Consider the following 14,512-nt stretch of genomic DNA (forward strand, 5'->3'; position numbering starts at 1 on the left):
AAAATTCCAAACAACTACAAATCAAATTGTTTGAAATTAAAACAAGTATTACACCGGTGGTGGCTCTTTTGTACTTCAACATGATCTTCCCCTTCCACAAACTCATCAACAACCCAATCACCCAGGTCTAGAGAGGAGAAAAACGATTATGAACCACCCATGGATACCGACCAAGGATCGGCGACACCACTGTCAGACTCGGAGCCTCAATCTCGCCATCGTCGAGCTACCCACCATAACATCGATGGACCTAGAGTCACGATAGCCTCGTCCATGAGTAACCTCGGCATCAGAGACTGAGCCTAACGAGAAACCCACCTTAACAAAGCCGAGAACCACCGCGTCGGAGTTACTACAAGCCGCCAAGGCTTTTCCGGCCACTGGATGTCCAAGAACTCTCAACGAGATGGGTGCGAGAAGCCCCGATCATATCGTCAAGAAGCCCCTGTTCTGGGTTTGAAAATTTTTTGATCATGTGTTCTGGGTTGGGTCGTTGCTGCTGTTTGGTTGTTTGGCCGTTGGTGTTCTGGGTTGGGTCATTGTTTGAAGATCATGTTGAAGGGGAAGATCATGTTGATGAGTGAAGAGTGTTCTGGGTTGGATCGTTGAAGGGGAAAAACGATTATGAACCACCCATGTGTTCTGGGTTAGGTCGTTGTTTGAAGAGTGAAGAGTGTTCATACCTCTTTTTTTTTTTTTTTTTGGTTTGGCCATTTATTTCACAACAGAGATCATTACACAGAACCATACCCTTGAACTCAACTCTAAAAACCCTCCAAGCTCTTTCAAAAAAATTCATACCCTAACTTTTTGATTCGTGTTATGTTTGTTTTTCTCTAAAAATGTGTTCTTTTAACGGCAAAGGGAAAGGTGGGTAACAGATCTCTAACGGAAGGGACTTCAGGTGGGTAAAGTGATAACGGAAGGGACCTCAGGTGGGTAAAGTGATAAGTTTTGAACCACGGGTAGGCAAAATGAAAACGGACCTAACCTCAAGTGGGTTTACTGTAATTATCCCTTTGTATTTTATATCACTTACAAAAAAAAAAAAAAATGTTATACTTCCTTCCCTACCCTCCAACTCCGTTACTTTTCTCATTCAGCCAAAAAAAAAACTCCGTTCTTTTCTCACAAGTAAAGCACTTTTTTCTTAAAGAATGGTTATACTTCTTGCCACGTGGCAAATATAAGTGGTAAAACCACTTAAAAATGACCATTCTCAAGGAGAACACATCACCCAATCTCCCCATCAAAAAAAAAAATCACCCAATCTAAAAAAATCCGACACAGAGAGAGAAATATCTCCCGACTCCAACAGCAACTGTTCAAAACAGAAAAAACAACTTCCTAAAAAATACAGATAAGTATAAAAATATCTAATACTAGTAAAAAAAACCATACGTAAACCATATCCTCAAAACTAACTGTTCCTTAATTTAAAAAACCACCTGATTCTCAAAAAAAAACAAAACCACCCCTCCCATGCCCAACGCTCTCTCCAATCGCGTGAACTACAGCTCCCATCAAGCCCAAAAAACCTGATTCCCAATCGACGGCCATACTATTTCCACGTCCACGTCAGCCGCCTAACCCACCCTCATCAGCTTTCTCTCTCTCCCAAACAAAAGTCTCACTATCTATCTATGATCTTTGTATTGATATCTGTCCATAATCCATGTAGATCGATTCTTAGAAGGCGAGATAAGAGCCCTCAGTTTCGCAGGATCAATTCATTTTGTTTCTTTTTGTGAGGGAAAGCTTTTCAATGGGGGAGCCTTTGCCTTTTTTTGATCTGGTGGATTTTTTAAAGAAGCCATGGATCGCCGAAACATTCGTCGACATTTTGCTTTGCGCAGTGCCCATATGGCTAGCTGTCATGATTGGACTGTTTATCGGGTGGTCGTGGCGCCCCAGGTGGACCGGCCTCGTCTTCTTAGGTTTGCGTTCTAAATTCCGCTTTCTGTGGACGGCTCCGCCGGGGTTCGGAGCTCGCCGGTTGTGGCTCGCCTTTACTGCTCTCTCTGCCTTTTCTGTTGCCCGCACCATTTGGTCCAATTTCAATGACAGACGAAGTAAAGAATCGCCGCAACAAGCGACTTCCAAGGTTTGCAACCAAGGTGATGGCGACTCTGTTGGGTGAGTGTTTTTGTCCTTCCGGCTTTGTTTAAGGTTGTTTAGTAAAGAAACCAATTTTTTTTTCTTTAGTGAGAATCATTGTCTGCTATTAGAATTGAGCTAATAATGTTGTTAATTAATATCTGGGATTGGGTTTTTTTTTTTGGGTAGAAGATTGGGTTTATGTTAATGCTTTAATGGGGCAGCTGTTTTTGAAAGGTAGCGCTAAGAGTCTTGTGGCTCAGTGGCAGCCTGGTCTTCTATATGAGAACCTCCCAACTCTTCTACTCATTGTAACAATTGAATTATCGAAAAAAGTAAAAAAGAAAAAGAGAGGGGATTGGCTGCTTTGAGAGCAGATAAGTTTGCGCATAGTTGGGGGAAAATTGCGAATGCTTTAACAAGCTATTGAGATTGACAGGGTTTAGTAACCAAGACATATGTATAATGCTTGGGCATGTGATAATGTCTATTTGGGGGAATTGGGAGATGGGGGATAGTTGGTGCTTCTTTGTCGTATAAAGTTAGAGCTAAAGTCAAAAGTTTGGTACTTGAATTTCCTATCCAATGGTTACCTTGGCTTGGAAGATGTATATTGAATGTGTACGGTTGCTGTATTGATATATAGAACTGTGGCTGGCCTTGGTGTATTGGATCCTACATATTTTTTTTTTATCAATGAAGACGCTAGGTTTACTGTGTGGGAGCTTCCAATGCTTTAATTTAGCACATGTAACGCACAGCCAGGTTGCTCAGGCATAATGTTACGAGAGATTAGGACCTGGGAAGATTGAGATGTGAACCATCTCAAAGAAATATGACTACGAAAAGATATGAGATATATTGCTGATAAGGCTTGTCTGGCTCTTAAACGAAATATCTTGGAATATGACTCATGCCTTATGAAATGGATACTGTACTACTTCTATCTTTCTGAGAAATTTGGAATTAAGTTTACTCCTTTTGAATATGAATAGGTCGGTGGTAAGAATTGATGGTTACTGTCTGCATATTGGGTCTACAATCAATGATTCAATAGACTGAGGATGCATTCTTTTTTTAACAATACGTAATTAATTTGTGATCCATTGAAGGTGATGCTATTGCGTTCTGTGTGGTGCAGCAAGTGGCAATACCTTGTAGATGTTTAGTAAGAAAAATGATTTGAGACATTTTTCCCTAGGAAACATACATATAAAATAAAATAGAGATATTTCTTAAAGTTAAAATCACAATTTTGTGCTAATCGTTCATCTGGATTAAGAAGATTTCATTTAGTAATTTTTCTGGATTAATATGGTTATCATGTAAGCAGCTGGCAAGTTTGGTATATCTTGTTTTTCCGTTGGTAAGTTGGTTAATAAGATACTTTTGTGAAGGAAAGATTGGATCTCCTAATGAGTTAAGCCACAGAATCAGGCAATACAATATGCATTTGAAACCTCTTGTGAATGTATGCTCTGCAGTTTTTCACCTTCCATGAATTTACAATCTCGTATGAGAATTGGATTGACAGAAGACACATAAAACCAGAGTGCACCCAGCATTTGCTCTCATTGGAGCTTAAACAGTTCTTGTTGCATTTTATTTTTTTATTCTATGCTTAAAAAAATAATCTTTAATTCGGAATGAAAGGGTGTGCTTTGACTATTAAGGGTAGGTAAGTCATTCATGATCCTCCTGTCTTAGTAGTATCATGAATTTTCAGAGTTGCCTTAAAAGACTGTTGTTAGCAGAATGACTTATTAATGCTTGAGTAATGACGTCTCTTATTCTTGGATTAATTGGTTAATGATACCTTAAATTTATTGCAGCCCAAGCACAACAGCTGAGGAGAGAGAGCAGGACATTGTCACAGAGAATGATTTAGAACACCTATTGCATCTTTTTGGGAGGGATGGAGAGATGGAATGGCAAAGTATGATGGAGAGGTCTACTACTAACATGTCATACCAAGCTTGGCGCCATGAGCCAGAGGTAGATTCTGACTGACATACATGAAAAATCATCCTTAATGTGCTGATATGATGCATACTAGTATTTTTTGAATCTAGTGTAAACAAGAAGAACATTGGCTATGTTTTTAAGTCATGGAGAAATTTGCTAATGATAAAAGGCATGCTTAATTTGTTCATCTGCCTCTTTATTATTTTTCTTTTTTCATTTTCATTGCAATCTTCAGTTGATCTTTGTGTTCTGCATGCATGGCTTGCATTTAGTGAAATGTTCCTTTATGCTGGGACTACTCATTCTAAGATCATATGAAAAGCATGGTGTTTGTTTCTCTTTGAAATCATTGGGCTTCTAGTCTGGCAGAAGGTATACGTATGTTACTTTCTTTATCCATATTTTAATGAGTGAATTTGTGAGGTTCAATGATGCCTGAGAAGCTTGGTGCTTCAATGCCAACATTGCTACATTTATTTGTTTCTTGTCTGATAATACTATCCCATGTATAATCATGAATCTCTTTATTGTAATTCTCTTCAGAATTTTGTGTGTCCTTCCCATTCTTGTTGTAGTTTGACTGAATAGTCTATCAATATCTGATGGTGAGTTTGTTATCAGACAGGCCTAACAGTTTACCGCAGTAGAACGGTCTTTGAGGATGCCACTCCAGAGGTGGTTAGAGATTTCTTCTGGGATGATGAGTTTCGACCTAAATGGGATACGATGCTTGCATATTCCAAAATATTGGATGAATGTCCACATACAGGGACATCAGTTGTTCACTGGATAAAAAAGGTTTGTAGATCACAGGATTTTCACGATTGTTTGTATATCTTGGTTTCATAATACCACTTTTTAGTTCAGACTGCATATAATACCTTTATTTTTTTTTTTCCCTCCTATATGCAGTTCCCTTTCTTCTGCAGTGATCGAGAATATATCATTGGTCGAAGAATATGGGAGTCTGGGAAAACGTATTATTGCGTGACAAAGGTATTGGTTGCATCATCTGATCATTTACATTTGAACATCGATATTTTTATCCTCTATTGCTTCTTTACCTCCCACTAGGGAAAGGGCCCTTGTAGCATGTTATGACCATAAGGATTGGGTTGCTCCTCTTTATCCTTAGTCTAACATTAAATCTACAATAGGGAATAAAATGTTATATGTCCGATCCCAAATGGTGGTTAAAATCCATCCATAAGGAGAAAGGAGAAAGGACCAGCGGCAATTATATGACAAAGAAGATAAACTCGTATAGGTTATAACAGAGATGGTCCTGTACTATTTATCTTCTGGGACATTTCAAGTACGCTTAGTTTCACTCTTGTTTAATCTAGATTTGAGGTGTGCCCACAAAAACTATCTGATTGAAGACTTGGTTGTTCCTGTAAAACGATTTTTAAGCTACTGGCCTTTACCAATTTATCCAAATATAGTGTTTATGAGTTGACCTTGTTGGCCTTCTTTGTCAAGGAATTTCTTATTTTGTGCCATTCTTTACAGAAACTTGCCTTCACTATTTATTTTGCGTTTTTTCTCACTTGGCCTAGCTATGGAGTAATTTTGTTACTGGTACTTGTCTTACTAATTATCAGGGAATTTTTATTTTGTTCCGTTGACAAGTTTTAAAGACCTTCTCCCATAGAGCCTTTTGTATATAATAGAATGGTGGAAAAGAAGTCATGTGGGAGACCCTGACTAGCTTGTTGGGGAATCATAACTGACCCCAAAATTTGGGACTAAGGCTTGGTTGTTGTTGTTGTTGTTGTTGTTATTCCTTTTGGAGGTGAAAATACTGCACATAGTTCTTATGTGGAGGCTAGGAAGAAAAGACATAGCAAACCTCCTTGCATCTCCATGTCTGAGCGGTTTCAGGTGACAAAATGTTTTTAATTTCAGATATGGGTGGATAAGGTCAGGATGCAAGGAGGGATTTAGGGATAGCTTTTTTTTGTTTGAACATTCAGAACTTAAAAGCCATCTCTCTCTTGTGGTTGACTGAGCCGTGGGATACAGAGATTTTGATCATAGGCCCACAAGAAGCAGCACTGCTATTGTCGACATCATTCTCAGCAGCAATACTGCTGCATTCTAATTTGGGTGCTTTCTTTTCTTATCCTGAAACGGATGAATCAGAGAGAGGTGGAGTTGACTTAAGTGACTGGCGGAATTAGTGCCAGCATGCGGAGATATCAGAGAGAGAGAGAGAGATGGTGGAGTTGACATAAGTAACTGTTTTAACGAGGGGCAGCATGCTGAGAGAGGGTACAGGAATCAAAGTAGTCAGGATTGGGATCCTGCTATGATTGGTGAGAAGGTTTCATGGATCAGATTGTAGGATCAAATCAAGAATTGTAAGATTCTACTTTCCATAAAAAAAAAAAAAAAAAAAAAAAAAAACCTAATTAAAAGTCATCAGTAATGATAATATATGTTAAAGAGTCATAAGAAAAAAAGCAAATGTGACACAAATTACGTATAAAAGATACTAACTACTTAATACCAAATTACCAATACATGAATAAATGACAACTTTAAATTTCAAACTTACAAGTTCCAAGTTCTAACATAAAAAATACACAAAGTTCTAAATCAACAAATCTGTCATTTTCTACTAAAATAAAATCATCCCAATTCCAAAGTTATAAAGATTTTGCAAATGTTTTAATTGTATTAAGATAATGAGAAATACCAAGCCCTTCAAAACCCATTACAACTTCATCAATAGGGCTAGACAATCCTAATCTCACCATAGAGAGACATAATTATTAATAATTTTAATGGATGTCAGTTTTGTTGCTTAGAGGCTGTAAGAAAAATTCTATACCGATCTAAATTGATTCTATGGGGTAGGATCATAAGGATTCTATAGAGTAGGATTGTAGGATGTTACATTCCATCATCCAGTATTGCAATCCCATGTAGATCCTACTTCATGAAAGATTCTACACAGATTTGATTTTTATGGGCAGGATTGGATCATTCTACACATATTTGGATCATTTTTGACAGCCATTAAGTGGTCGGTTGAAAAGGTGGATGGTGGAGTTACGTGAAGTGTATTGGACTTGGATGCTGGAGTCCATCAATGAGGAGCTGCCATTTTGATAGGTTGATGGTGGGGAAGGGGGGAGATGGGGTTTAAATCATAGACATGGGGCACCATAAAGGATGCTATTAGTGCTAGTTAATGTATTTAAACATAATATATATATATATATAAAGCAACGGCCAATTGTGTGTTTTCATACACTTTGATTATTGTAATTTATCTTTCAGACCTAAAGTTAAAATAAAATTTACCTAAAATTATACGTATTGATTACTGTATCCCTGTTATGTCATGTCCTACCATATTACCTTATCTGTATCATACTGTACTGGTGTCCTCTGTCTGTATCTGTGTTTCCTAGTATGGACTCCTTGCTCCAAGTCTCCAACCATAATTCACCTGTTGGTGTTAAATCTTCACAAACATTCTTGAATCCCATTTTTATGCATGCTGTGTTTCCAGCATTCAGATGGTGTTTTAATATGTGAGCTACAATATTGCAGGGGGTGCCCTTTCCAGGTTTGCCCAAGCGAGACAAGCCTAGACGTGTTGAGCTTTATTTCTCCAGTTGGATTATTAGGGCTGGTAAGAATTGTTAATCATTTAATTGATTTTTGCAACAATTTGGTGAGCAAAGTTAAGTGACAAATTAGTGCTGCTGCCTCATTTGCTGAATTTGGAAAATCTATGCAGTGGAATCTTGTAAGGGTGATGGACAGTTGTCTGCGTGTGAGGTTACACTTTTACATTACGAAGACATGGGGATTCCCAAGGATGTGGCAAAGTTGGGGGTCCGTCATGGAATGTGGGGAGCTGTCAAGAAATTGCACTCTGGTATGAGGGCATACCAGAATGCGAGGAAGTCTGGGGTTCCTTTGTCTAGATGTGCACGGATGGCAGGAGTCACCACAAAGATTTCTTTGGGCAGAAGCATGAACTATTTAGAGCAAGCTTCTGATGAAGAGGAAACAAATCTAGTCAATAGGAGAGAAAAAGATCAAGGCATCGATTGGAAATGGTTAGCTGTTGGTGGAACTGTGGCTCTGGTTCTTGGACTTCACTCTGGTGCAATAGGGAAAGTCTTGTTACTTGGAGCAGGGCAGAGAGTTGCACGAAGGTGAGAGTTAGCCTAGGAGAAGAGACATTGTATTTCTATCTGTTTTGAGGAATCATGAAAATTACATTTGAACACATTGATTGTTATTTATTGAGATTATATAATTTTTTTTTTTTAAGTAATTTTTTTGGCTTTTATCGTGGTGTGTGCGTGCGCTAACTGTGCAAGTGTGCTGCGATAAATCATAAATTGTTATGCAGACCGAGTTATATTCCCCTTCAGTTTGCTATGGTTTCACTGTCAATTGTTTGCAATAGTTGTTCATTTATTTACTCTTGTAGATTGAGATCTTTCCCAAGGCACATGGCAATTTGGAGAGTTAGGAATGACATGTTACTGGGGTTGATTGGCTTGGCTTGAGCATCATCTCAAAGCATCTAAGCTTCCAGAGACCATGTATTTTCATTTTGTACCCTCCCTCTTACACATTGCCAAGCCCGGTTTCCCTAGGAAGATCTACCTGTAATGAGGTTAGACCAACTATTGTTTGGTTTGTTCCATTTCAACTTTATCTCAATCATAGGTTTTTGGATAGGCAGCGAATTACATAAGGAACATTTTTTCAACAGCTCTATTAATGCAAGAGAGGCAACCAGGCCACGATTAATTTGATCAGGTTGAAAATTTCTGTTGTTATGGTTAAGCAACAGCCACCAAGGCCAAATGGAAAAGGAAAATTTACAAGGTTGGGCAAAGTTGTGGGAGGCAGTAAAAATTGAAAATGGAAACAAACCCGTTTCTGAAAAGACTCTCCAAAGGATTGAATGCAATATGCAGAAATGCCAAGCTTATTCCAAAAACCATTCCAGAAAGCAATTTAACGTGGCCTAATTATTGCAAGATTTTACTCGTTGGTTAGATAAAGGCCCGAATGGATCTATTTGCTAGTACTTTATGGATGATCATTTTAGCAAACCAATGGGATTCAGTTTCCTCTGATTCACTCGCCAGCAGGGCTTAGCAAGTAGGGCAGTATTAGAGTCTTTAGGATAGCGTTCAATTTGTCAATAAATGCCATTATACCAGATACCAACTCTGGTGGAGGTTGGCTGTCCAACCACCCAACTTGTTTTGGATTTTTTCAATAATGAATTCCAAATCTCTGGTTTAAAGTTTCAACGATACCACCCACCACAAATTTTAGAACACTTGAGGTGACAGATTATGATTAATATTAACGTAACATCACTATTGACATTAGAACTCGTGGCAATGTAGCGTAAGAATCCACAAATCCACTGACCACAGCAATCACTAATGACCCTCCACCACCCGTTAGTCCTGGATTACCTCTAGCTTGACCAACCCGTCTAGGTGCTGTCCCATAACAACAGTAGGTTCCAGGCAATAGGGGTTCAGACTTCAGAGATAATTCCGAAACAGAAAAGAATGCAGAGGTCCTGTGAAATCATTTATCAACAAGCTAACTTACAAGTCCAAATGATCACCTCATCTAGATTGAAGACCAGCCAATTTTTGTGGAGTCAAAGTGACCAAAGACCCAAGGGAAACATAATTTTCCGAGGCTCTTGGTGCTAGTGAAAAAGGACCACAGACTTGCAATTTAGCTTGCGACCACACTAGAAGAGAAAGCTCAAAAGGAGATACTCTCCTAATTGGTTCCAAAATGTTCTAGACTCAATAAATGAACAACTAATTTTGTACCCCAGCCACACCGTGTACGCAATGGAGATATATTCCGTGTGCGTTTGGGTTAGGATGAAAAATAAAAATTATTTCAGTATTCAATTTATTTTTGTTACTGTTTATGGGTCTTACTACACTTTTTAGCACTATTTATGGGTCTCACTGTACTATTTCAACTAACTTTTATCTTTATTTACAGTACTTTCAGCAATAATTTTTCAATTTTAGCAAAATAAGAGGTATCTAAACATATCTACAAACCTTTAGAAGCTATGGCTGCCCCCAACCATGATATTGTGTACAGGATGAAACCAAAGAAAGAACTTCCCTGTAGAGGTTGTCCATACTTTTTAATATTTTTATAATTAAGGATACATATAGGTCAAAAGTAAGGGGAGGAGGAAAGGAGAAAATCCAATTGAAAAGAGAAGAAATATTTATGGGCTTATTTCACTTACAATTATTGGCCCAACTGAGTATATTGTAGGCCCAATAATTAATATATCTAGGTACAAAACAAAAGTCCCAATATAGGCAACTAAAGTAATATCATTAGAAATACTAATGCAACTAACGGGTATAAGTTCCAATAATAATATTTTTTTTTAGAGTAAATGAGTTGATTTAAGCCCAAACTTTCCACTAATGTAAGTTTCTTTAAGAATTTTTTATCTCTTTCTATGTGTGTTAAAAATATTTAATATTCTTTAAAAAAAAAAAAAAAACCCAAATTTTCCATTTGGGGAATCATGCCAAATTCTTTCAGTGGGCCGGTCACAAAACCCAAGGTTGTCTGAATAAAGAAGGACACCCAACTCTCAACTTGTCAATAGCCCAGGAGGAGATCTTTAAGTACAAATTGTCTTGTTGGATAGTAAAACTCCGACAATAAAGCTTTTGTGGGAATCCTTGCCAAACTTATATATGTTCATACACCATTTCTGATGGCCCAGCAAGAGCCCTTCAAGAAAATGGGCCAGTCCTGCTCAAGCCCATCCCAGGTACCACTACCAGAGCCTACGAGTGAAAAGTTGGGGACTATATAAAATAAAATAAAAATACATGATAAATTATAATTAGTGGGACAAAAAAAAAATGCTAGCACTTGTTTTTGTATCAGTAATTTTTTTTTTTTCTAAGAAGATTTTTGGAAAAGTATTGAGACTTAAGAGAACAACCCCCCCATAAACAATTTAATTGTAATTAATATTTATATTTTTGGTTTAAAGAAGAAGAATAGTAAGGAAGGGGTGTATAGTCAAAGGCGTCATGTGTCCCTGGCCTGCCCTTACTTTGTCAGTTATTGATGACGAAAAAAGAAGACAAGAAGCATTTCATAAAAAGTGGATATTAAGGGGGTGTTTGGTAGAGTAGTTTGAAAATTGTTGTTTGTAATTTTTTAAAATACGTGTGGTGAAAAAGTATGTTGAAATGTGTGAAATATTGTTTAAAAACTAAAAAATGTTGTTTGAAAACACAAACCAAACCGACTCTAAACGTCGTGTCCATTTAAAGCTTTGATGTAATTGAGGGAACCGGAAGAAATGATAAGACAAGCAATTTGGCAATTCAAATTTGAATTGCCAAATTGAAAGAGGTATTTGATCTAGATAATGCTCAAGGTGGGTCCCCCATATCTAATGAAATGAAATCCAACCCAATTATTTTTTTCAAGATTAGGGTCTTGGGGCCCAGGCCAATCTCGACCGCCAACCTTGTCTCTGAGTGTGACCATTCAACGCCAGACTTTCCGTCTTTTCTATTCTTTTGAGATTTATTACCGCTGAAATTTAGTGTAATAAGATTATTTTTAAATATGTAACTAGTATTTTAGAATATAATTTTAATTGTTTTACAAAAAATATTTGTAGGTCTTATAAATAATGTATGAAATTTATTATTTTTTAACAAAATGTAAGAATGCATGAAAACGTGTGTTCCAAACACACACTTGATGTGTGTTTGACTTTAACTTAAAAAGTCAACTTATTTTACTATTTAATTTATTTTTGTTAATATTTATAGGCATCATTGCACTTTTTGGTACTATTAATGGGTTTTATTGTACTATTTCAGTTAACTTTTACTTTTATTTACAAAACTTTCAGTAAAAAGTTTTTAGTTTTAACAAAATAAGCAGATCTAAAATAGACATTTGGTAAGTAAAAACCATTCAACACCACTTTTCTTTTATTGCTGAATGGAAAAAATGAGGTTTCCGAAGTGGGCTCATCAACTCCATGCTACGTGATGGCAACGACTAAAATTATGTGTACCACACGAGTCTGATTAGAACTATCACTTGAACCGCTTCTCTCTAAGAATCTTATTAGAACTATCGCTCAAACCGCTCATTTCTAAATACTGAAATAAAGACTCTACCATCAGGCTACACTCATTGTGTTACCACTTATATGCTTTTTTCATTACATATATTATTTGTATGACAGTGCGATAGTCTCTTTCAAGATTTGTCTACTCTATCCACTCAGACAGTGCGTGAAGCACGAACCTGTATATTTGCTGTTGTTGTTGAATAATCCACAATACAAAGTTTCTTTCGCCATAAAAAAGGTTTGGATTTTGGTGGTTGTGAAAGTTGTCAATGATATTGACCACCTTTGTAATCTAGCGTAAAAGTATTTAATAGTGCATGCAAGTACTTATCATGGTTGTTTTATTTAATAGTGCATATAAGTATTTAATGTTTTATTTAAATATTAGGTTGGCTAACTTGAACGTAAAAATTCAGGCAACCAATTATTGTTTGAAGCTGTTAGGTAATGACCTAAACATACTAGAAGGGACATGATAAGTTGGAATTAACTAATTACTAAACATGACTTTTGGATCGTTCCTCAAAAAGAAAAATACATGACTTTTGGTTTTGGATCTTAGAGCATCCACAGCCAGAAATTCCTTCATATTCTATTTTACTATCTCAAAAAGCTACTGTATCAATTATACAATACCATTTTACAATACATCCACCATCCCAAATTTTATTTTACCATCCTATACATTAAAATAATATAAAAATATTTCTCACTCTCTAATCTCTCTTTCTCTATTTCTCTTTGATCTCAGTCACACCACCCACCTCCGTTGAGCAAAATCCATAACAAAATCCAGCCAAAATCAAAATCAAAATCAAAATCCATAGCAAATCCAATCAAAATCCATAGCAAAATCAAAATCCAAAATCCAAACCAGTCACAAACCCACACAACTCACCATCGCTGCACCACCTGACCCACGCCCTTGCCTCCACTGCACTACCTAACCCACGCCCACATCAATCACAAACCCGATGGCTTCTCAGCTGTGGCTTCTCCGATACCGTTGATGGCTTCTCAGATTTGGGTTTTTGGGTTTTGGGATTGCTGTGAAAGATTTAGGTGTTTTGAGCACCACTGCATATTTTGCTCACTTGAGCCATTTCTCTCTCTCTCTCTCTCTCTCTCTCTCAAACTGAAGCTTTCTCTCTCTTAAATTCTCAATTTCTCAAATGGGTTTTAGTTTTGGTGCAATGGGTGTTTGTTGAATTGGACTAACAATGTGAGGGGAGAGTTCACCAAACCAAAAAGCTTTGCTACCAGAAAATTTGAGAATGTACTTTGTTTTTGTTTTGTGCTATGAGTGCTTGTATGTTGCGCTTGAAATGTTCTAGAAAGAAAGAGATGAAGAAAGAGAGAGACCATCTCAGACCATGAAAGAGAAGACAAAGGAGAGAGAGAATAAAAGTTATTAAAAAACTGATACAATAGTGCTACAGTGCCATCCTACATTTAGGATGGTACTACAGCAACATTGTAAATTTTTTTACAATTCTTCCCATTTGGCCTTCCAGCTGCTGAGCACATTTTGGGCCTAAATGCCAAATGTAACTTACATTTGCCGTTTGGCCTTCCAGCTACGGATGCTCTTATAGTGTGAGAGTGGGTGAGATCGTGATTAATATCCCTTAATGTGGGAAGCCCACCTATTCTCCCTAAATTGAGGGTTTTACAGTAAAATAGACACTTGCTTTATTTAAAATAAAATAAAATAAATAAAAAAACCATATAATGAATTAAGTTTCATTGAACATGAATCCACATTTGACCTCCCAATTTCTAACTATTTACTAATATTTATATATTGAATGGATATTGTCTAACTTAAAGTTTCTTTATCATTTATTTTTAGTTTAAGTTATTTTCTTTTAAGATTTTTTTTTTTCAACACTAATAGTTAACCATGTTTTTTTTCTTCTTTTTTAAAGAGTTTCAACCTTTTAGGTTCGCTTATGATGATTGTGCTCTTTTAATCAGTTTTTGGTGTAGGTGAGGATTGAACCTCAAATCTTTTATTCAACCATCAAAGATTTTACCAGTTAAGTTAATAGGAACCCACTAACTATTGGTCATTTGAGATTATAAAATGCCATTATATATTCATATTTCATCATTATATATAGGGGAAGTTACGGTAAACCCACATGTGGTTAGACCTATTTTAATAGTGTCTACCCATGATATAGACTTTAACATTTTACCCACTTGGGATGTCCTAATATCCTTCATTATGCCTCTATAACTAATCTTAACTTCTCACAACTTTGTAACCAATCTCAACTTCTCACA

General features: G+C 36.8%; 1 protein-coding gene across 1 annotated transcript; it reads left to right on the top strand.

The window, feature by feature from the left end:
- The first annotated feature begins 1,426 nt into the window (after positions 1-1,426).
- On the top strand, positions 1,427-8,355 carry LOC112033146 (uncharacterized). Its single transcript, XM_024065928.2, has 6 exons — positions 1,427-2,136; positions 3,930-4,092; positions 4,684-4,860; positions 4,975-5,058; positions 7,627-7,708; positions 7,817-8,355. The coding sequence occupies exons 1-6, from the start codon at positions 1,766-1,768 to the stop codon at positions 8,242-8,244; spliced, it is 1,305 nt and encodes a 434-aa protein (XP_023921696.1). The 5' UTR covers positions 1,427-1,765; the 3' UTR covers positions 8,245-8,355.
- The last annotated feature ends 6,157 nt before the right edge of the window (positions 8,356-14,512 follow it).

The sequence above is a fragment of the Quercus suber genome, unplaced genomic scaffold (assembly GCF_002906115.3).
Source record: "Quercus suber isolate HL8 unplaced genomic scaffold, Cork oak 2.0 scaffold_152, whole genome shotgun sequence".
NCBI classification, from domain to species: Eukaryota; Viridiplantae; Streptophyta; class Magnoliopsida; order Fagales; family Fagaceae; genus Quercus; species Quercus suber.

Excerpts from the sequence above, each read along its gene's own strand:
- LOC112033146 (XM_024065928.2), top strand. The coding sequence starts at position 1,766 with ATGGGGGAGCCTTTGCCTTTTTTTGATCTGGTGGATTTTTTAAAGAAG. Across the intron at positions 4,093-4,683 it reads CTTGGCGCCATGAGCCAGAG|ACAGGCCTAACAGTTTACCG; the intron begins GTAGATTCTGAC and ends GTTTGTTATCAG. Across the intron at positions 7,709-7,816 it reads CAGTTGGATTATTAGGGCTG|TGGAATCTTGTAAGGGTGAT; the intron begins GTAAGAATTGTT and ends AAATCTATGCAG.